The 21,622-nt window shown below is 38.8% G+C and overlaps 6 protein-coding genes across 9 annotated transcripts; 2 read left to right on the top strand and 4 right to left on the bottom strand.

Annotated features, from left to right (window-relative positions):
* Window positions 1-518: 518 nt before the first annotated feature.
* LOC105687459 (LHFPL tetraspan subfamily member 3 protein) lies at window positions 519-6,249 on the bottom strand. Of its 2 annotated transcripts, none has more exons than XM_048654920.1 (6): window positions 6,109-6,249; window positions 5,266-5,596; window positions 4,694-4,888; window positions 2,152-2,239; window positions 1,921-2,075; window positions 519-1,586 (listed from the first exon to the last, which is right to left on the bottom strand). In XM_048654920.1, the coding sequence occupies exons 2-6, from the start codon at window positions 5,483-5,485 to the stop codon at window positions 1,354-1,356; spliced, it is 891 nt and encodes a 296-aa protein (XP_048510877.1). In that variant the 5' UTR covers window positions 5,486-5,596; window positions 6,109-6,249; the 3' UTR covers window positions 519-1,353. The 2 variants fall into 2 exon arrangements, with proteins under 2 accessions (XP_048510877.1, XP_048510876.1); XM_048654919.1 differs by having other exon boundaries at window positions 5,266-5,625; window positions 6,109-6,247.
* Window positions 6,250-6,947: 698 nt separating this feature from the next.
* LOC105687587 (FAS-associated factor 2) lies at window positions 6,948-9,888 on the top strand. Its single transcript, XM_012403366.3, has 8 exons — window positions 6,948-7,344; window positions 7,432-7,512; window positions 7,685-7,910; window positions 8,030-8,216; window positions 8,345-8,518; window positions 8,613-8,708; window positions 8,800-9,112; window positions 9,240-9,888. The coding sequence occupies exons 1-8, from the start codon at window positions 7,282-7,284 to the stop codon at window positions 9,402-9,404; spliced, it is 1,305 nt and encodes a 434-aa protein (XP_012258789.1). The 5' UTR covers window positions 6,948-7,281; the 3' UTR covers window positions 9,405-9,888.
* A 415-nt stretch (window positions 9,889-10,303) lies between these two features.
* On the top strand, window positions 10,304-13,055 carry LOC105687586 (nuclear pore complex protein DDB_G0274915-like). Of its 2 annotated transcripts, none has more exons than XM_012403365.3 (5): window positions 10,304-10,550; window positions 10,667-10,721; window positions 10,939-11,110; window positions 11,208-11,294; window positions 11,404-13,055. In XM_012403365.3, exons 1-5 carry the CDS (start codon window positions 10,460-10,462, stop codon window positions 12,838-12,840), a joined length of 1,842 nt encoding a protein of 613 aa, XP_012258788.2. In that variant the 5' UTR covers window positions 10,304-10,459; the 3' UTR covers window positions 12,841-13,055. The 2 variants fall into 2 exon arrangements, with proteins under 2 accessions (XP_012258788.2, XP_020708890.2); XM_020853231.2 differs by having other exon boundaries at window positions 10,464-10,550; window positions 10,884-11,110.
* On the bottom strand, window positions 12,987-14,590 carry LOC105687588 (serine/threonine-protein kinase RIO3-like). Its single transcript, XM_012403367.3, has 5 exons — window positions 14,432-14,590; window positions 14,063-14,221; window positions 13,745-13,926; window positions 13,561-13,661; window positions 12,987-13,393 (listed from the first exon to the last, which is right to left on the bottom strand). The coding sequence occupies exons 2-5, from the start codon at window positions 14,158-14,160 to the stop codon at window positions 13,091-13,093; spliced, it is 684 nt and encodes a 227-aa protein (XP_012258790.2). The 5' UTR covers window positions 14,161-14,221; window positions 14,432-14,590; the 3' UTR covers window positions 12,987-13,090.
* A 1,570-nt stretch (window positions 14,591-16,160) lies between these two features.
* On the bottom strand, window positions 16,161-17,921 carry LOC105687592 (U5 small nuclear ribonucleoprotein 40 kDa protein). The gene is made up of 6 exons (XM_012403373.3): window positions 17,687-17,921; window positions 17,474-17,603; window positions 17,039-17,352; window positions 16,647-16,919; window positions 16,403-16,568; window positions 16,161-16,320 (listed from the first exon to the last, which is right to left on the bottom strand). The coding sequence occupies exons 1-6, from the start codon at window positions 17,798-17,800 to the stop codon at window positions 16,268-16,270; spliced, it is 1,050 nt and encodes a 349-aa protein (XP_012258796.1). The 5' UTR covers window positions 17,801-17,921; the 3' UTR covers window positions 16,161-16,267.
* A 297-nt stretch (window positions 17,922-18,218) lies between these two features.
* Window positions 18,219-21,354, bottom strand: LOC105687591 (dihydrolipoyllysine-residue acetyltransferase component of pyruvate dehydrogenase complex, mitochondrial). 2 transcript variants are annotated; one of them, XM_048654718.1, is made up of 6 exons: window positions 21,077-21,354; window positions 20,312-20,493; window positions 19,751-20,157; window positions 19,279-19,667; window positions 18,902-19,201; window positions 18,219-18,786 (listed from the first exon to the last, which is right to left on the bottom strand). In XM_048654718.1, the coding sequence occupies exons 1-6, from the start codon at window positions 21,196-21,198 to the stop codon at window positions 18,657-18,659; spliced, it is 1,530 nt and encodes a 509-aa protein (XP_048510675.1). In that variant the 5' UTR covers window positions 21,199-21,354; the 3' UTR covers window positions 18,219-18,656. The 2 variants fall into 2 exon arrangements, with proteins under 2 accessions (XP_048510675.1, XP_012258795.1); XM_012403372.3 differs by having other exon boundaries at window positions 20,312-20,463.
* Between the last annotated feature and the right edge of the window lie 268 nt (window positions 21,355-21,622).

The following is a 21,622-nucleotide window of genomic DNA, read 5'->3' as shown; positions in this document are numbered from 1 at the left end:
CTAACCGCGTCGTCGCGTGAATAACTATCGATAATAATTCTAATGAAGGGCTTACCGGTGAAGTGGAATACCGCAGATTCTGCACCAATCCATTGAAATTGCGCAGCTACACTTATTCCTCTTTTAACATAATATTTCAACAGTGTTCCACGCGAACTATGCACGAATGAAAGAAATAATGCACTCTCTCGTCACTTCTTAATTTTCACACCACACCACGCGCGGAATCGGATTATAACGCGTCAACTTATACGTACGACGCAGGGGACTACCCATTCCGACCGATAGCCAAATACTAACTAAACATTTGATCGGCCGAATGACCGCTCTGTTTACATTTTCCGTAACTATACGTGTTGATTCGGTAGTCAGGTATTTTGCGTACTTCTGCCCGAAGCATTATTTGAATAATTTTAAGGGCTATCGAATCAATTTCTTTCCTTCAAACGCGATTTTGCGAATCTACCAATTTCCAAATGGTAGAACTCTTACTAAATCATAAATAAATGTTATCAAAATTTTCTATCAAATTATGGTGTACATATATTTTCTATTTTCCATACATAAAACTTAACGCCAATTTTAAATATTTACGCGCTCATGCGTAAGCACTCGACATAATATTTGTATAATAGGAATAACATGGGTATATAATATTACAAGTACATGATTTGGATGCACATGTGATTCATAATGTCCATAAAGCTATAATCGATCGGCCGTTCGGGACTTTTCAGCGGGAACGATGCAAGTTGTTCGAAGCGGTGACGAAAAATGGTCACCATCGGCAGAGCCGAACAAGAGCAAAATCATCGCGATAATCGCGATTCGGTTAAAAATTAATAACGCTTCAATCATTAGAAAAATCAGTTTCTGCAAACTACGCAATACATAATTAGTACAGTCATCATTCGAAATATTAGTCTTCGTAATAAGTCGTTTGAGTTATATACCTATCGATCTTTATGGATGAAATCCAAAAATGCCGCAGATCCGTTTGAAGAACACGCATATCATGACAAGTCACATAATTGCTCCCCTGTCTACTACTAAATGTTTAACTATCCATCTATACATCTATAATTTATTAGCACTTTAGAAAAATAAATCATCCATCGTACACGTAAGTATATCAACCGTCCGAATCTTCCGCACGCCGAAATACACACTGAAATTTAATCCAGAAATCACAATTCCTCCTGGTAATAAAAAATCAACAACTACCTCGGCGTGTGCGACTGCGTTCGCAGTGCAGTCTCACAAAATCTGAAACCTGCAATTCAAAAAGTAACTTATAATACATCGGGAGATTGTAAATAACGTGGCCCTTGAACAACAATTCAACGCTGAAGCCTAGAGCTGAAAATTGTGCTGAGAGTGGCTGAGGGTGTTGGTGGACATCGTGTGAACGGGGTGAGACGGAGCAGGAGAGTACAGACTGTGATGGGAGTGCGATTTCGCCCTTGAAAGTTCGCTGTATCGGTCCTGTTCGGGTGGAGCGACCAGGAGCACCGGTCGAAGCGACAGAGACTTTCTCGAACCAGCAACGCTCTGCGCCTCGTTCACGTATCCCGGGTTAACTTCGCCTGGAACACAGAGCAAGGAAAAGTTGAACGGCTCAAAGGCAATCGTCACGAATCTGCCCGCGTTTCATATTGTGAGGCACTTTTTCCGCTCACACATATAGTTCAAATTCCGCATATGTAATTTTACTTTCAAGTTAACAAGGCGTATGGCATTTGAGTAGACGAAAGCGGGATTGTGTGTATAGGTCGCGGGCGAACGGAATTTAGATTATTGCAAGACTCTGTGATCAGATGGTTTTCTGGGACAACGAAGAAGGCGAAAATGCGGAAAATGATGGTACAGCCCGGTAACTCGTTCGGTGTAATGTACGACAAAAAAAATCGCTCGGCATACCTTTGTACAAAGATCCATTGTTGAAAGGTTCCGGTTGAAGCCTGACGTGCCTTGAAGCTAAGATAAAGGCAAGAGCAGCCAAAGTGGCCGCATCTAGGGCAGCTATCGCTGCCAATGGAATCGCCCATCTGACCGCACAGGCGCCGGGATTGTACCTATGATTGACGGAATTTTCAAACACTCATCGAAGACTTTCCAAATAAAACCGAAAATCAAGTGTTTTTGGCTTACCTGGAAGCTGTCGCTCCACAAACAGCACGGATCAAAGGAGAATCCCATCCCAGAGGATAAACCGCCACTCCGATTGCCATAGCCACCGCTGTTAATGTAACAGAAAAAATATTTTTCACACGAAACACGATGACACTAGAAATTAAAAAAAAATTCCAACTTAAATCAGGAGGTAATCTCTTATGGTGAAACGAAAACAACCGGGACGATTTCTGAATTACGTATCAGCGGTCTTGAACTTTCGCATTGTGAATTCCGCGGAGGTTGGATGAAAGCGAATAATTCTAGAAATTTTAAGTACGCCCGACGTACCTGACACAGTAAAACTATGCAGAAGTAAAAGGTTGGAGTTGAATGAAAGTTGGAAACTTCTCGACGGATTTAAAATAGAAGCCTCTCTATGGGTTCTTTGTACAGACGAACTACCTTTGCTTCATCGAAGGTGCGTCGGAATTCTAATTGTTATAAATCAGCGCAAGTGCCACGTTTTCCACGGTTTCGCTCTCCGCGCTGTAGACATACAACAAAGACTCGCTTTCATTTCAAATGAAATTAATTTGCGTTTAAGTTTCTCCAGAAAAAATAGGCGACTCTCACGCCTTGGCATTTATCCATAGAATTCCATTCTGCCCACGCCTTGCACCTTTATAGTTTAAATAAAAGCGATCAATTGCCTCGCCCATAAGTTAAACGGTGTGTACCTAAACGGCTAGAAGTCCGATCACGATCACCAGGCTGGCTCTCTGTGGAAAAATTTTACAATTCTACTTTTCCAGGTGTACCGATAAATCTCAATGAGCGTAAACCTTGTTGAATTACAGAGTAATAGCCGCGGTGCTGTATGAATTGCTTCAAATGTACAGAGACCATTATTTTTTATTTTTCATCCGACGTTCTGAGAAAACTTTAGTCGATATAAAATGAAATGATGTAATACATAATCATCCACGCGCTGCAGACACGAGATAAAGCGCGTTATACGCTTGTAAATCATTCGCTTCGGATACAAATATAATGATACTTCCTGAACCGTATTTTCCGGCTCGTCGTAATCAACCGATTATAACTTTCACTACCCGATTTGACGCAAAAGTATAGAAAACAATTATTCGTTCACCCGGTCGGCGTTATGAATGAATAAAAAAAAAACCTTTTAAATAATAATGGACGCGCAATTGTCGTTACGAAACGATTGATTCTCCGCCTTCGAATATGCTCCGAATCGAACGCTCGATGATAACCATTACTGGAAACGATCGCACCACAGACCTTCTTAACGGTGAAATTTCAAGCCCGCTTATAATATCCGTACAGCGTTAGATCTTTTCAAGTATCAAACGAATAAGAAGGCTGTTCCAAGTGACAAAAAAATGCTCGATTCTCAGGGGTTGCAGTTGGATTCACACGTTGTACCAAGCGAAGAATTATTCATGACTCGATTCCTCATGGCAGAGTGTCTCCACGGGTTAACAACAAAGGTGTTGGTTACCGCGGGTATAACGGGACTCTTACACACCATAACGGTCTAGTCGACATTTCAACGAGATCTTAAAGTCGGTGGAATAAAATGTTGATTAAGGCCGAATGCTATCGGTACACCAAACGATCGCCAATTGACTTTTCGTCTCTCGCATATTAAAAAATAATGAACAAAGTCCTTGCAGAGTAATTTTGATTGAACTATTTTTCTGCGAAATACGTTCCAATAAGTAACCGCAGAACAAAATAATATACATGCCCCGGTAGATATAGAGTAGAAACCTTGACTCAAAAACTCTGAATCTAAACTTTCTATCGAGTCTGACGACGAATTACACGTATCACGCGTATTACCCATTTGCCAACTTTAGCGTCTAACGATTTTCAAATTCCGTCATACTTTGCTGGGTATTGCAATTCGCGGTAGAATTGTTCTATTGTACGCTGAAATACCGGCGTTTACATCAATCGCTCACATCACCGTAAAAATACGTTAATTGTATTTTGGTGTTTGATTAAACATTGCGATAAGACAACAATGCTTGTGCACAAAGCAGGACGAGTATTTATATCATATGGTTATGTCCAATGTTACATCACATCCTGCCCGGGAGCATCGGTATTATACATGTATATTGCATATGTATATTGGCAATTACACTATGAATGTACACTATCATCATCTCTCACAGAGCTCAAACCTGCAGCATTTAAACGTTGAGTGGTAAACGTAGTTGGTCACGTGATATAATGCTGCAGCACTTTCTAAAGTGCAATATAGTTCACTCTTTTATTCTCGAAGCAATATTGTACGGAGAAGGTATTTTTATAACTATTCTCGAAATTTTTATCACTGCATAAAACTCTTCAATTTATCAACGAAAATCGATTTAAATCAATGAGAGGAGAAATAAGTTTTATATTCGTGAGAATGATCCGGCGGATTATCGATTATCACAGCAGTTTTCCCTTTCGAATTGAAATTGTCATCCAATTATCGTCAAGATATTTGCCAGTGAGTTACTATAGGAACAATAAGGCAGTCGAAGTTAAATTTTCTTACCAGAAACTACCTGCATCCAGGCACAGATGTAAAATACGGTCGTACTTTGGCAGAAGAAGAATAATAGCATCGCGCATATCGACAGAAGTGCAATAATCACTGCCACCCCAACTAGAATTGTGCTAGCTCTGAAGGGTACGCTTGCTATGGAAGACAAATCATCCAAACTGCCGATACATTCCTCTCCAAGTTCACCTGTTGGACGTATGAAATTTAATGTTCGAGTATCATCATTCCATCTTATAGGTATGCGTAGGTGCATTGATGCCTGGTCAGAGGCATCAAAACTGCGATGTGCATTAACGTATCAAAAAATTAACGGACGTCAATCGAATGCAATGCGATGCGGAAATTCAGTCAACGAATCAGCGTAGAAAGATATGTCGAGAGTGACATTATTGCAAAACTGTCAGTGGACTTGACGTAGCGGTATTACTATTAAGGACGCAGTAGCGATAAAATGTATATTGACCGGTAGTGGGTTTGCATGGCAAGACTCGCCGAATTCAACTATTATTTTCACATTAAAATGATTGAAATAAGGTTGAACTAAAGTTATGAAAATTCCTTGCCATTTCCACCATAGCTGCACCTAGTCCATAGGCCAAATCTCCCCGGATTTTCATGCTCCAAATCACCGAGCCATTCAGGAGTCACAAAGGCCACAACTCCAATAATAGCGTAGCATATGGTGAAAATTCCCCAAAGTACGCCGATAGCTTTTGAATTACGAATGTAATTAGTAGCGTACATATGCGACGATTCGACGTACTCGATCTTTGACGATCCCATCTTATTCAGTTCCGGTTCGGTAAGAAATTATCTCAGTGGCTGATATTTTTCACTTCAAAAACTCTTTTGCCTTTTTTTTTTCTTTTCTTTGGTAGTTCTTCCGCACGACCACTGTTAAATGAATATTTCAATCTGAAAACCTACACGATCTCAATTTTATACAAACTGTTAATTTATCAGCGCACATCGATCATAATCAAGAATCGCAGCTTGTGCCATATGATGTAATAGGTATATTGTTTTACTGTAATCTACCGATATCTTTATTTTAAAAATTAGTGGAGTGTAAGTTAAATCATTTGCATCATGAATATCATTCTAACAATGAAATTACCACTAATCAAATTGAATGCCAAAACGGTTGTAAGAACATTGCAAGATTTGCTAACCCGCGCACAAAATAAGCATGTAATGTTTTAATGTCTTATATTATCATTCTTGTCACTGAATTATTAGCACTAATTATTCGCCAGACATAGTGATAAGAACAAGGAAGAAAAACTACCGATTCTCAGGGTCCGTAAACGCACAGAAGGTAGATTTAAATTGAAATTTAGAAGCTGCAATTATTATTTTTCAATCCGAACGTGTTGTTAGACTGTGTCTATACTGGTTGAACACACCAGAATACTTATGAAATCAGTATTTGCTAAAGAAGCGAAAAACACAATTGTCGTTTCCAAAGAGAGTACTCGCAATACACAGGAACATCAAGATGGCTGCATTGCAGGTGAGGTTGCCAGGTGAGGTTGCCAGTATACTGAATGGGGCCTTGTTGGGCCTAAAGCTACCTGACAGGGAAAGGCGAATCCAAGGAGTAGGGACATTCTTTCAGCTCATACCTTGACTCACGACTGTATCGGGATTGGGTTTTTTTTAACTCTGCTGGAACGATTTCGCATGATGTTAGTCTACAAAAATAAGTACATGAGCCTTCCATAACAATATTTGTTCTCACTATTGAGTTCCCTTTCCTAAATTGAGATGTATTGATTCATCATAAATTTTGTACAAGTGACATCCATAAAACCGCACACCTGCACATAATGGTAAGATTTGAATTTGAACTCAAATCGGACTTGATCATCAACTGTTCAACTGTTCGATTTGCTAAGCAGTTGAGACTTATTACTAAATTGAGAATGAAGTACATCTGAAAATTACAAACGACACAAATTACTGAACGATCCTAAGAATCCAAATCGAAAAGTAAAAGAATAAATCCAACTATTGAATAGGGATGTATACAACAATGTAGATATTGATTGCTGATATTTGAAGACTGTAGTTAATAATTAGGCTATCGCTATGCTCATTACTAGTTAACTTTTGAATTCATTTCATCGATAACGATAGTAAGAACCATATCCTCTCGTCGCAGATGCGGTCATCCTTATCTTACCCACCTATATACAAATTTTGCGCTATTTTAGCTACCATCGGTGCAACAATCAAAAAGTGGCGCTGTTGGTAACAATCATCGTTCTTTAATGAATTTTGATAAATGATCACTAGCGACACTAGACGAAATGCTCAAGAAGCGTGTAGAGATCGGTGCGTTGAAAACTGAAGAAAAAGGTGTATAAAAAAGTGAATCGTGAATTCGTGATCGTCCAGAGATACACGACGTCCTAAAATTAAGGTTATTTTTTTGCACTCACGAGCCAAATGATCAGTAGATTGGCTGATTCATCGAGTCTCAGCCCCGTATTAAACATTAGCTGATAAGTAACGAACAAAAATAACAAGGTTGGAAGGGTACACTTCATTTCACACAACTGACACCAAAATCTACTATGGCAGATCTAAGAATTGGGGAATTGTCTGGTGACCAGACAGAAAAAGTCCTTCAATTTCAGGTAACAATCTGCAACAACTCAACATTGAACGTACATAGGCTTAACAATTATTTCTGAAATTCATATTTTTGATTACATATTTCTTAGGATTTGACCGGTATTGAAGATATGTCTGTTTGCCAAGATGTCCTACATCGACACAATTGGAATCTAGAAGTTGCTGTACAGGTACATCAGAGTCATATATTTCAATTCAGTCCATCACTGTTCATAATCTATCTTTCCTTTTCACCCATTCTGTTATTAGGTATGTTCTAGTCCAGCCATTTGATTCCTTTATCAATACAAACATTGAAATTATCAACCATATATCCATAAATTGTCTTTTGAACCAATCTAGGAACAACTCAACTTGTACGAAGGGAGACCGTCCATGTACGCGCAAGATTCACGATCTCGACCACCTCCAGTCATTGATGACACAGGATTTCGAATTTACTTTAATCCTCCAAGTTCTTCAGAAAATGGCGGGGGATTATTTTCATACATTTATACCTTATGGTGCAATATTGTTTCTAGCATTGGACAACTGCTCCTTGCTATTTTCAGAACAGATGTTAGACCTAGTGAGTGTGATTCTAAGTAGACCATGCATATTTTTCGTTGTAATGGCAGTTGGGATTTGATCAGCTATTGATTCGACTAATTTAAAGATTTTGCAAGTTATATACTCGAATCTTTACAGTATCCTCCGATCCCGTGGAAGATGTAGTGAATTTCATCAGAACATATGAAGAACGATATGGAAACAGTCATCCTGTATTTTACCAGGGATCCTATAGCCAAGCAATTTCTGATGCTAAACAGGAGCTAAGATTCTTACTAGTCTACTTGCACAAAGACGAAACTCAAGATATAGATCAATGGTGCAGGTAATTATCCTCAGCTGGTCTTCAAATAAAATTTCCATGTGTTACATACGTACAGCAAGTGGAGTGCTCTCTACTAGTCAAAAATAGTTATTCTCAAAAGCTTCATAGCACTTTTATCTAATTCACAGAAAAACTCTGGGTGATCCAGAGGTGGTTAGATACATTAACACTCGTACACTGTTCTGGGCATGTAATGTCCAATCTGGGGAAGGATACAAAGTTTCAGAAGCCCTCAGGTCTGGCACCTATCCTTTCCTCGCGCTCATTGTTCTTAGGGACAATCGAATGACAATCGTGGGCCGGTAACTTTTAATAAATTTAAAATCTCTGGTTCAATATGATTTCAACGTTGAATAGTTCGAGCTAGGTTTTATTTTTAGATTATCGTTATTCCAGAATGGAAGGTTCACCTACCCCGTCCGAATTGATCCCTCGCCTGCAGACAATTATGGAAAACAACGAAATCGGTTTGATTCAAGCAAGACAAGATAGGTGAGGCATCCGCAATCTATACTATTGGTAGCAATTAGGTTCACCCCAAGTCATGTCTTTGTTAACTCTGTCTAATTCAACATGACAACAGAGCAGAACGCAGCGCGACACAATCACTGCGTCAGCAACAGGATGAAGCTTATGAAGAATCACTACGAGCTGATCAAGAGAAGGATAGACGAAGAGAAGAGGAACGTAGAGCAAAACAGGAGCAAGAGGCAAAGGAACAAGAAGAACTTAATGCTCAGGAACGAGAGATTCAAAGAATCCGTCAGGAGAAAGAACTGACTGTTAGAAAAGTTCCTGTGGAGCCGAACCTTTGCGACCCAAACGTGTGTCACCTACAAATAAAAGTTGGCGAAAGAACAATGAAAAGAAGGTTCCTCCTGTCAGATACGACAGAGGTAAGTTGTAGTAATTCACTGTTCCAGCACATTACGCAGTAATTTTTATGTTTAGGAAATGTCTTATCACATACTCATCTCATTTCCACTTTCAAATTACTCATGGATGATTTGTTTCGTCTTTTAGGACGTATATCATTGGATATTCTGCCAACCGGATTCGCCGGCGACTTTTGAAATCACTACCAGTTACCCCAGGAGAATTCTTTATCCAGCCAGTGTGATTAGGACATTAGGAGAATCCGGATTAACGCAAAGAGAAGTGTTACACGTTAATAATCTGGACGATTAACCTGGTCCAACAAACCTACTTACATTCGCTATTTTCCGTATCATTCCGCGAAAAGAATGATCTGACCGGAAGAGACGTTTACTGAAAGATAATATGTCTATATATATATATATACAAATATATATATATTTGTATATATATTACACACATATATATATTTGATACATTCTAGTATTTTACGTACTACCAAGCAGATGATGAACAGACACAAACACTGAAAAAATGGAGAGAAATGGTTATTGGAAATTTGAAACCAGCGTACTAAAAAGATTCTCTAAATACAATATCTCTACAGAGGTGCACGAGATCAATTATAATTATTGAGAAATAAATCTTATTTTTGCCATTACGTACAAATGCATATTCATACATGATGTATTGGTGACCCTAGTCTTCATTTTGATATTGTATGCTTTTGAAAGATTACCGCCTTGTAAGTAAATTCCGTAGGGATATAAATTAATAAATTAAATTTGAATAGCAACTGACTATTTGAGTATATTATCTTAACGCTATCTCAAATTTACCTACTTGGAGTGAAATGTTTGAACAAAATTGTTAGAAGAAGCCTACAGGCTCACAAATCCAAATTGGCATTGGCAGGGTGCACACAATACGTTGCACAAGGTTTTTTGCCTATGAGAGAATGAAAATTTCCTAGTCGTAATTTGTAACGATTTATCTGGATTACTGAATCAGCATATGAAGAATAAATAATTAGATTGCGTTCAACACTGCACTGTATTCTAGACCAAGTCTGTTGCTGCCAAATGTAAACCAGATGCGATCTTTGTTTCATAACATGCCGGTTATAAAAGATTTGTAATTATGTAATTAAAACTTCAGCACATTAAATAAAGATTGAAAACTGTAAAATCGACAATACATCAATTTCACTACCCATTACATTTTGCTTCAAAAATATATGACATTCAACATGGATCACGGTGTAGCATGGATCAACCTTAAACAGCTGTTTCAAATACACAATTGTCAACATCGCCAGCTGCTTTGAAGGATAGCTACATTTAAATTCGAATATTCACAATATTGCAATGACAACGACAACGTGTAGATATTTTCTGCAAGGCAATTGTCGTTCCGGAAGATATTGTCGTTTTGCACATATCTACAACGTGAATTACGGTGAGTATAGAAATTGTATATCAGTGAATATGCGAACAGAATAAACAGTTTATGGTTATGTTTGTTCATTTACATGTGTGCTTTTGTACATTACTAATACCGATATCGACTTTCAGGCGAAAACTCGAGTTTAGGCAACAAACCCTCTTACACAGGAATCAAGACAGCAGCGTATGTAAATCCGTACTTACAACTCACATTTAATAAACATCCAACTCGATAACTAGAAATTGTAAGAAACTCCAGTCAAAATCATGGTTTATCATCAGTGACTTATAATTATAATTCAGGGTCCTCTTTTTTTAAATTCCTACAAGTCTATGAATTTCACAGAATTTGGAGAGTTTCCTTGCAAGTTCCAACTACATAATCTAATTTTGGGCAACAGACTTACAGTTGCTGAAGAGGTCTTGGCAATAGAACGGGGTGGGCAATGGTTACTCTCTTGTTTCGGACCATTCAAAGAACGACCATGTATACCGGGCATGGAAGATTTGTCACCAGATGAATTTCACTGGGAACTGTATCAGGCGCAGAAATCTGGTAGAGTTGAGCAAACGGTAAAATTTTTGTAGCATTGTTTGTTAGTACGGCAGCTATTTATAATTCACTCTTTCGTAGCTAACTCAAAAAATGCTGTATTCTTATCAATTATAGAAACAACAATTTCAACAGTTGTGTGAAGAAATGAAAGCTAAACTTGCTTTGTTGAAGAATCCTACATCAGAAATTGTGGCAATGCTGGTAAGATGTTATAACATAGATAATCATTATATTGAACTCTTTATGTCTTTATCTGATAGTTATTAGTTTATCAAGAAGGAAGTTGTCAACAGTAATTCTATTTTTGTAGGAATCACTTCAAAAAGGGACACAGGAGAATGCTTTCGGTGGAAGTAATTCTGGGACAAAACCATCCAGTTTTTCATTTGCAACACCACAACTGGCAATACCTAGTACCAGCGCACCTGGATCAAATTTATTTACTTCCAAACCATTTAATTCTGCTAATCCGTTTGGTGGAAGCACCTCAACTTTTGGCTCGGCCGCTTCCACGCCTTTCGCATTTAGTAATCCTCCAAACAGCGGCATAAGCTCCCCTTTTGGTGCCAAGCCAAGTTTTGGAAGCAATCCTGTATTTGGAGGTACCACAATTACACCTGTATTTGGTCAAGCTCCTGGATTTAATACTTCGCAAGGTAGCAGTTCTTTTGGATCGCCACAATCGACTCAATCAAACGCAATTTTCGGTGCTACGACTACGCCGACCAATTCAGTTTTTGGTGGAACGGCATCTGCTCCAGCGACTTCTTCCATATTTGGCGGTTCACAAGCTATTTCAACACCATTATTCGGAGGTGCAACGCAACAGCCAACTAGTTCTATATTTGGAGGATCGTCAACCACTGGAAGTACACCAGTGGCATCAGCTTCTCCATTTGCTCAGCAAAAATCTAATACAACTTTCGGAGGTGGCCCGGTATTTGGTGGAGCCCCGACTTTTGGTTCTCAAGCAAACGCAGGAATATTTGGCGCGCAATCAACATTGGGGAGCGTCCCTACATCCTCAAGTAGCGTATTTGGTGGCGTCGGTTCTGTTACACCGACATTCGGATCAATCGGACAATCAGCACCTGGGACATTTGGTTCTGTTGTCAAATCTCCAACTAGTACTTTTGGGGGTCCACAGAATCCACCTCCATTTGGGTCAGCAGTATCTACCTCTAATGCAGGCCCATTTGCTTCAGCCGTGTCTACAGCTAGTTCAGCTTTTCTAACGTCAACTGGACCCTTTAGTACTGCGACAATACCATCGACTCCATTTTCCGGATCGAAAATCTTTGGATCGATGGGCCAGAGCACAGACACGACCACAGCATTTGCTAAAAATCTAACACAGACGAGTACACCATTTGGAGCAACTAATGTCTCTGCTACCTCGCCATTTAGTCAAGCATCTCCATTTGCAGGTGTTTCTCCATTTTCTAGCACCAGTACAACTGTTACAACTACTACTGCCAATCCATTTGCAACTCAGTCGCAAGTAGCGAGTAGCTCAATTTTTGGAGGATCTAGTTCCACTAATCAGGGGTCGATATTCGCTACCTTGCAATCCCCAACAGCTGCAACCTCACCATTTTTATCTGTACACAAAGAAATTGACGTCATAGACGAAAGTTCATATACAGTTGAAGGGCTGCTGACCGATGATGAGAAATCTATGTACTTAGAGAAACAATTCTCGTTAGGCAAAATTCCTTTAAAAGCTCCTACGAAAGAATTACGTTAATCCACACTAACAAATAAGTTGATGCATCTGAAGTACAACAAAAGTTGCATATGTGCTTACATTTTGAGATCTGTGAATCAAGTAATCATTCTACATGTTTATAGGCTGGGCAAGTTTACAATGTTCACCCAAAAGTTATCGTCATCTATGTATCATACGTTGCTCTTTTATTCATTTGATAACAATAAATGACCAATATATTTTTTTGATACCAACACACAATTTCTCATATTGTTTGGAGTTAGATATATCAGTTCTGTGAAACAGGAAGAGGGACTTTATCTACTATTTGTTTAGGATTAGGCCTTGCTTTAGCTTTCTCACGAGCGCAATGTGCATGGCTATGTGCCCGTAGAGAATTGAAAACTTTGTTATCAAGTTTCATGTCAAAGCTACCAGCATCTCCAGTTTTTATTCCTGGTGGAAATGCAAGAACTCTGCATGCGTTGATCCTGGATGACATCAACATATCATGTTTTGTAACAATCTCTGATCCCTCACCTACTTTTTTGTAGCCACAACGCGGTATAGAAGCATATTCCTTTTCTACACTCTGCAAAAAAACATCCCCTTGGCTAAAATAGTGCACTAAATACCAAGTACGACTTATTGTATTTGTATACGCGTTATTGGATTTGTAGTACGTGAGATATACTGCCCTAAGTATTACTGACAATGAGTAGTGTTTAAGTATTGCTAGGTGGAATAATGATTTCTTACGACAAAACGATCCCAGTCCCTACACTCATCATCCAGATCAGGATTCCGTTCATCGGGCTCCTCAAATGGACAAGTTCGATAATTTGACAAAGAAACGTTTACTAGAAGATAAAAAAAAGAACAATTAAGCCCGAGGTGATTGTCATATTGTCCAAGATTTATTCTTAACATTCAATTGCCTGACCTTTCGAGGAGCCATTGAATTTGTCTTCGGTACGTTTCAACATTGAATCATATTCCCGATTGAATTGCACCTGCAACATCTGCGCAATTACAGCATCACTATCTGTGTCATCAAGCTCAAATAATCCACATTCTTCAGGAGTTGGCTCCGGCAATACCATGTTCATATGCTTACGGATTTCCCTGAAAATCAAAGGATATCATAAAATCTCAGTGTTGGTAATGCTATGAAAGTGAACCATTGACATAGACTGAGGAAATGAAAGAATAAAAGATTTTATTTGATGAGACAGGCATAGAATTATAAATAGTTACTAACTTTTCTTGCATATCTTTAGCCACTTCTTCGGACATAATGTCAGTGAGACTGGCTGCAGGTACAGGGGCTGGTTGAATTTTTCCCCATGGTGACGACATTGCAATAGTACGTAGTTAATTATTACGTATGACCAATGAATGCAGTGGTATTATTTTAAGACTGAAAATAAATTACACATGCAGTAAAGTGTCATTGTTGTTTGTCGATCGATTGCACAATTTGAGTCAATGTGGAGCCAATCGTAAGCAGTGATCCAACAACATCAAGGACTGACAGTTTGTCATCAAATTCGTGTACTTGAAACGCTTGTTAAAATTTAATGTTCGAAGAAAATACATAGATAATTATGCGCTCACAGTAAATGCTTACCTTTGTGTAAAGAAAAAACGAATATATTAACATTCGATAAATTATAACCAAACAGGATAAAATTTAGGCAAACAGAACGGATTCCACTACGGCCAGCGGTATACTGTGGTACGGTGCTTGAACGAGGTGGAATCATAGATTGAAGTTGGATTGAAGTACGAAAGCCGGTGGGGACATCTAACTGATTCTGTGTGTCGGTGTTTGAATGGATAATCATCATCATTCAGTCATTATGATCATCTGTGATCATTATCACAGATTTATTCCCAGATTTTTTCTAATTTTTCCCAATTTTTTTCGGTTTTTTAATCAATTTTTCAATTAGCTCATCTCTCCAAGACCCTGAAGACGCATAATAGTATGCAACAAAAGTTACACGATCCCAGATTTATTCCCAGATTTTTTCTAATTTTTTCTAATTTTTCCTAATTTTTTCTAATTTTTTCCGATTTTTCCCGATTTTATTTCTATTTTTCAAAATATTTTTCATTTGTGCCGGCCCTGGGTGGGTGTGGGCCCTGGAAATTAATTGTCCGGCACTATTTTTAGGCTCCGCCCATTTTCTCTAAGCCCCGCCCACCGTGGGTACAGCTAGCGCCATGTGGCGGAATTTTTGTGAACTAAAATCCTCAAACTGCAAAAGTCTCGTCCTTCCTCCGAACAAAGAGCGAAAGTATTGACCATTCTCCTGAGGGAAAACGGCAGAAGTTTTGTCTTCTCTCCACGCAAAACCGGACAAGTATTGACCTTTTTCCGGAGACAAAATGGCAAAAGTTTTGTCTTTTCTCCGAGCAAAACCGGAAAATTATTGACCCCTACTCTGCGAAAAAACGGCAAAAGTTTTGTCTTTTCTCCGAGCAAAACCGGAAAATTATTGACCCCTACTCTGCGAAAAAAACGGCAAAAGTTTTGTCGTTTCTCCGAGCAAGCCGGAAAAGTATTGACACGAAATACATCTCGTTCACGCATTACATTGCCTGACGTCAAGGGGCAAGAAACCTGGGATTTTAGTTCACAAAAATTCCGCCACATGGCGCTAGCTGTACTCGCGATGGGCGGGGCTTAGAGAAAATGGGCGGAGCCTAAAAATAGTGCCGGGCAATTAATTTCCAGGGCCCGCACAAATGCAAAATATTTTGAAAAATAGGAAAAAAATCGGAAAAAATCGGGAAAAATCGGAAAAAATTAGAAAAAATTAGCAAAAATTAGAAAAAATCTGGGAATAAATCTGGGATGGTGTAACTTTTGGTGCATATCATTATGCGTCTTCAGGGTCTTGGAGAGATGAGCTAATTGAAAAATTGATCAAAAAACCGAAAAATATGGGAAAAAACTAAGAAAACATTGGAAATGAACCTGTGATTATGATCACAGATGATCATAATGAATGGATAATGATTATCTATTTATATTCTCGATGACGCCTTTGTCGAAATAATGCCTCGTGACTACATTTGACGCTTAAAAATCTGCATCAAGCGTCAATGAAATTGCACCTCACTGCATCAGCGTCGACGATGCCGACATATTTTCAAATTGAATCAGCGTTTCAGCACAAGACTTCAAAATCTGTTTCAGATGCCGAAGAGATATGACATCATGGCGATAATCCAAGCCAAAGATAAAAAACGATCCATGTTTTTCATCCAAAAATCTGGCTTTGTTCAGAAGTTTTTTGTTCCTATCCTCATGCCCTTTCGGTTAGTGTTGTCGAATAAACGATTCAACATTTTTCAAGGGTAGAAAGTATCGATTTATTATCTTACGAGTAAAGATGGGGGTGTCACAATTGTAATCAATAACTGAGATAGGCATGGGGTCGCTGCGATGGCGTTTTCATCCTTCGATTTCTCCTAAATAAACTTGTTTGTCACTGGACCCAGAAGCAACTATAAAGATAAAATAGTGTAATTTGAAATCACAAAATGTAAAAATCACTCTCAACATGGAAACATATTCCTAAGTATTTACCAATTGGTTCTTTTGGATGAAAGTCAATATCATTTATCGATCCATTATGGCCAGGAAGCTTATAAAGAATACGTCGACTAGTTGTGTCCCAGATATAGTGAAATCTGTCTGATGATCCAGCGGACACTTTACTACCATCCGGTGACCACGCGCATCTCAAAAGATTCTAGGAGCAATTATCGGTTAGCCAGAGTTATCGGAAGTAAGCGAATATTAGTAAAATAATCCACTGCACTCATGGTACCTTCTCAAAGTTATGCTGATGGCCAGAGAGAATCTTGACGCATCTTTCGTAGGGCGCAAATGGTCTGACGTCCCAAATTTTCAGGGTATTATCCATTGAATTTGACAATATGTAAGAGCCATCTGGACTGAGGCTTAGGCCCGTAACGGTATCTGTGTGACCCTTCAACCTGTAGAGTACAGCATTTTTTCTTAAATCCCAGACTTTGATGTCATTATCGATGCCTCCACTTATTACTTGTTCAGCTGTGTCATTGAATGTTACTGCTGTCACCTATTCATATGAAATGAGGAAAGATCATGAAAAGTATGAAAATCGATCTTACCATGTAAAAATATGATGTTGTAGTCATGAATTTACCATGATTTTTAATAGTAAATTCTAAGATTTACCTGGTACGTGTTATTCAACACACTGCAATGACCCCGTTTTCTTGGGTCCCAGACTCTAATAGTGCTGTCATCACTACCAGAACATAGTTGTGTTGGTCCTCTGCGAGCCCCTGATATTGCGTTGACAAACGATGTATGTCCTTTGAGCTTTTTTATCCTAGAACCTGTCCCGAGATCCCATACTCCAAGAGTCATATCGGTACTGGCAGTATACAAATTACCGCCATCTGGGCTAAAGTGCATTTCCATCACAGCTCCACTGTGGCCAGACATGACAGCAATATTCTCACACTCTCCGTACACATTCCATATAACTGTTAACATTAATGTACTCTTTCACAATGTTTTCAAATATAAATGAATTTATAATCTACAGGACTTTATTCTGCGGCAAGTTAGATTTGTGATACTTTGTCAAATTCTTATCTTACGTACGAATTTGTCTATCGAAGCCAGTTGTAGCTAGGTATTGTCCTTCTGGATGAAATTCAATGGAGAAGATATCTCCTTGATGGCCTTCCAGGAGCATGATTGGTGCCATAAGGGATGAAGTTCTTGGAGGACCCTTTTATGTTTGGTAAAAATAATTTGATTGTTCTAGCTTGTTTATGCATTTTGAAGGTCAACTATATGTAAGGTTATACTTACACTTTGTATGACTGCTTTTTCTCGGCTACTAAAAACCACTTCATTTTTAGTCCTCTTTGAAGCTGGTACCAACGCTAATATTTCATCACCTTTCCTTTTGTCTAAGACCGGCATTTTTAGTTAATCCTTAAAGTTATTTAATGCACCAACTTGTAACAACACGGAGCAAGCTGATAGCCAACGAAACGAAGTGTCAAGTCTGATAGTTACTGATAGCTTGATTTTCTGATCATAATTCGAGGGTGGCGCCAACACTACGGCGTGCACTGATATTTAACAATTATCAGTTGCGGCGTTAGTGTGTTGCGGAATGGCAAGACTTCTGTGCGATACAAAAATCGTTAAAAATAATAAAACGAACTTTTTTCGCAGTATAATTTATTAAATAATTTGTTTATTTACCTATCCAATTTTCACATCAACGTTAATTGTCATCTACTTCGATATTAATGTTCACACATTATCATGATGCCAATCTTCACCACATGGTACCCAATTTTATGTGAAAAGAGAACTTGGTGATGGCGCAGACTATGTATGTACAATTTTATTCTGTGTCATCGTTCCAACAAGAATCGATTAGTACTGCAGCAATATATTATAGGAAACCATATTTTCACCGCATAGAATATGTATCCAGTATGTTCAACAGTTGAACGAGCAGACTATATCTAACATCAGTGGTGGACTTGAATAAAACACTGTTTTATACACTTGGATATCTCTACGTAAGTAAGAGCATTAATTGTGGGTAGAGAAATGCCTGTAATACGTGAGTTATTATACAACTGTCTGAACTTATTTGGTAAAATTGATATTAATATTAAATAATGGTGAAACAAATTATACATTATTATCCACAACAAATGTACATTGGACAATTCTCTTGTCACATACCCTTTGACAGTCCTCACACATGATCTAAAATATGCCTATATCAATCACTGCAATAATCCATTGCAATAATTCATTATAGGAGCATTGTCGTAGGATTTTCCAATAAATTCTTGAACGCTACAAGCCATTGCGCACCAACCGCCCCATCGACGGTACGATGATCACAGCTAGCTGTAACGCTCATGAAGTTGACTGACTCGAATCTGCAAGAGAGAAATATTACGTATCGCTTATCAATGTTTGTTTATAAATTATTAAATTGTACGCGTAAAATTTGTTGATCGTATTTGCATATTGTGAGATGACTATGACGCTTACCCCTTTTCGTTCTGGGCTGGAATCAATCGGGATTCGGTTGTGCCAACGGCTAGGATGATAGACTGAGGTGGATTTATGATGGCTGAGAATGTTTTAATACCAAACATTCCCAGATTTGATACAGTAATTGTACCACCTTGAAACTCGTGTGGCTGTAACTTTCCATCCCTAGCCTTTGCTGCCAAAGCCTTTACCTCTTTACTGATTTGTACTATACCCTTTGTATCAGCCGCGAACACAATTGGTGTTATAAGACCATTATCTGTACTCACGGCAACGCTCACGTCAACGTTGTGGTATCTGAGCAAAGAGACAAAATGACGTATACATCATAGAGAACGGCACAAGTATTTCAAAGCTGATGAATTCGAACTCACTGTCTGATAACATCCCCAAGCCAAGCTGTGTTGCCATCAGGAACTTTTTTAGACGCCATTGCGATAGCTTTGATAATTATGTCATTGACGCTCAATTTTACCTTTTCCTTTTCTAACATTTTGTTGAATTGTTCTCTCATTTGTAATGCTGCATCCATCTTGACATCAACAGTAAGATAGTAATGCGGAATATTCTGCTTACTTTCGAGAAGTCGCTTTGCAATAACTCCACGGATGTTTGATACTGGGATATCTGTGTATGTACCACTAGCTGAAGAATCCATAGATGCCGAACTAACAGTTGAAGGAGAGGAGGCAGTAGATGTAGCAGATGCACCTGCAAGATCTTTTGATGTCACCGAAGCATACAGTCCAGTACCTTTGAGGCCCTGTTCATAAAAGTTTTTCATAAGACAGGGTATAAAATGTAGCACGGGTTTAGTTACACTGTTTGTATTAATTTTCCACTTGCTTGTAAATTAAGGCCCTTTTCAGAGGCAAGTCGCCTGGCCAGCGGACTTGCATATATCCGATCACCAGATGCAGCAGCAGGAATGGAAGAAGCAGCAGATACAGGTGCTGGAGATGGAGCAACTGATGGTGGAGTAGCTGAAGCTGGAATGGCAGCAGCTGGCGCCACAGGAGAAGCTGCTGTGGCTGCTGGTGCACCTGCACCTCCGTCATCCTTGAAGTTTTTGAACGCGGCAACACTACCTTCGTCGCTGACAATAACACAAACAAGCTGTCCAATTGGAACATTTTTAGATCCAGCTGGCACTACAATTTTTGCTAGGTATCCTTCTTCAGGAGTTTCAAAGCCCATCGTTGCTTTGTCAGTCTCTATCTCAGCCAAGAGATCTCCCTCATTGAGCTTATCACCTGTAAGAAATACCAAGAGACGCGCCATGAAGAATGCTGAGAAGTAAGAGTCCCACTTGATGCTCCTTAATTTTTAGATTTCCATACTTGCTGAGAGGATTTAGCTTTTAGATTTTATATCGAGATAATTAAATCAACAACTTTTTGGATTTACCTTCTTTTTTATGCCAACTAACTATTGACCCAGTCTCCATGGTAGGGGAGAGAGCAGGAAGAGTAACGGCAATGTGATCCGGGTAATCTGCGTACAATCGCACCTGTTGTGTCCATGCTGTTACCACATGTGGTACCTTGCGTGTCTGCGGCCTGACAACAGTTATAGTATGCGATGAATAGCTGTGGTAATTAATATCAAAAAGGATATATTTATAACTAACAAAATGATATTAGGACATTTTCAATGGATATATGGTATAGATTTTCATTTTCAATATCAATAGTATCAATTACACAGGACATCAAACTGCTAGATCAGGTTTCCTGACAAAAAGAACAACAGCAAAGTATTATTCTGTTATTGAATCTAAGCTCCTGTTATTACCGTACTACAAGACATGAGGTAACATCAAATAAGAATAAATAAATCCAGTATTTGCTATTTTATAAGACCAAAGATATTTTTTTCAACTACACAGATGTTACTAGATCCGTGCAGAGTATTGACTTGCATGACATTCTGTTCATTCAAAAGTAGTATGAGAACTCTGTAAACCAAGATTACGTACAAGTGAAGCGGTTTCAAGACTGATTCAAACTTGAAGAACGATGAAATTAGGTTTTTGTAAAAGGAGGTAGGATACATGATGTAACCTCGAATTCGTAATCGTTATTAACATATTTGTAGCCTACAATGATTGATTCGGTCAAGAAATGGAATGGTGACTGATTTATAGAGAGACATGGCTCTGCAGTAATATACCTTTGCAGATGTTTTCTGTGAACACATTCGACTGCCAAACATCGTACGACATTAGTTCGTATAATACTTCTGAACGTTACGCGTACCAGATCGGATCTCAGTGTGGTCGTGGTCCGTAACATCTTTACGATGTTATAACTTTGTATAGCTCGATCCGGTGATATTCAGGACACGTATATTTGTTTGAAACTCGTGGTCCGTCGAGCTGTTAATTTTTTTCAATTAAAGATCTTATGGACCACTCTCAACGTCAATCGAGGTCAGTGACGGATCGGGAAATGGCAATGCTATCAGAGGTCGTCTGCAAGGTCACGTGACGTAATGTGACGTATCGTAGTTAGAGGAAATTCGGACATTTGGTTGGCAGCGAGCTTGCAAGCTCTTCCTTTTCGTTCAATCACGATTGAGAATCGTTTGAATGTCGCCATTCACATACGGTCACTTTTTGGGCGGCGTGATTTTCAAACTTGAATAAATGACACGTTGCTATGAAGTAATTATAGTTTAGTCAGCAATATTTCAGTTAACTGGATATCGCCATGTCTA

The sequence above is a fragment of the Athalia rosae genome, chromosome 4 (genome assembly GCF_917208135.1).
Source record: "Athalia rosae chromosome 4, iyAthRosa1.1, whole genome shotgun sequence".
NCBI classification, from domain to species: domain Eukaryota; kingdom Metazoa; phylum Arthropoda; class Insecta; order Hymenoptera; family Athaliidae; genus Athalia; species Athalia rosae.
This window is presented reverse-complemented; position numbering and strand designations above follow the sequence as displayed.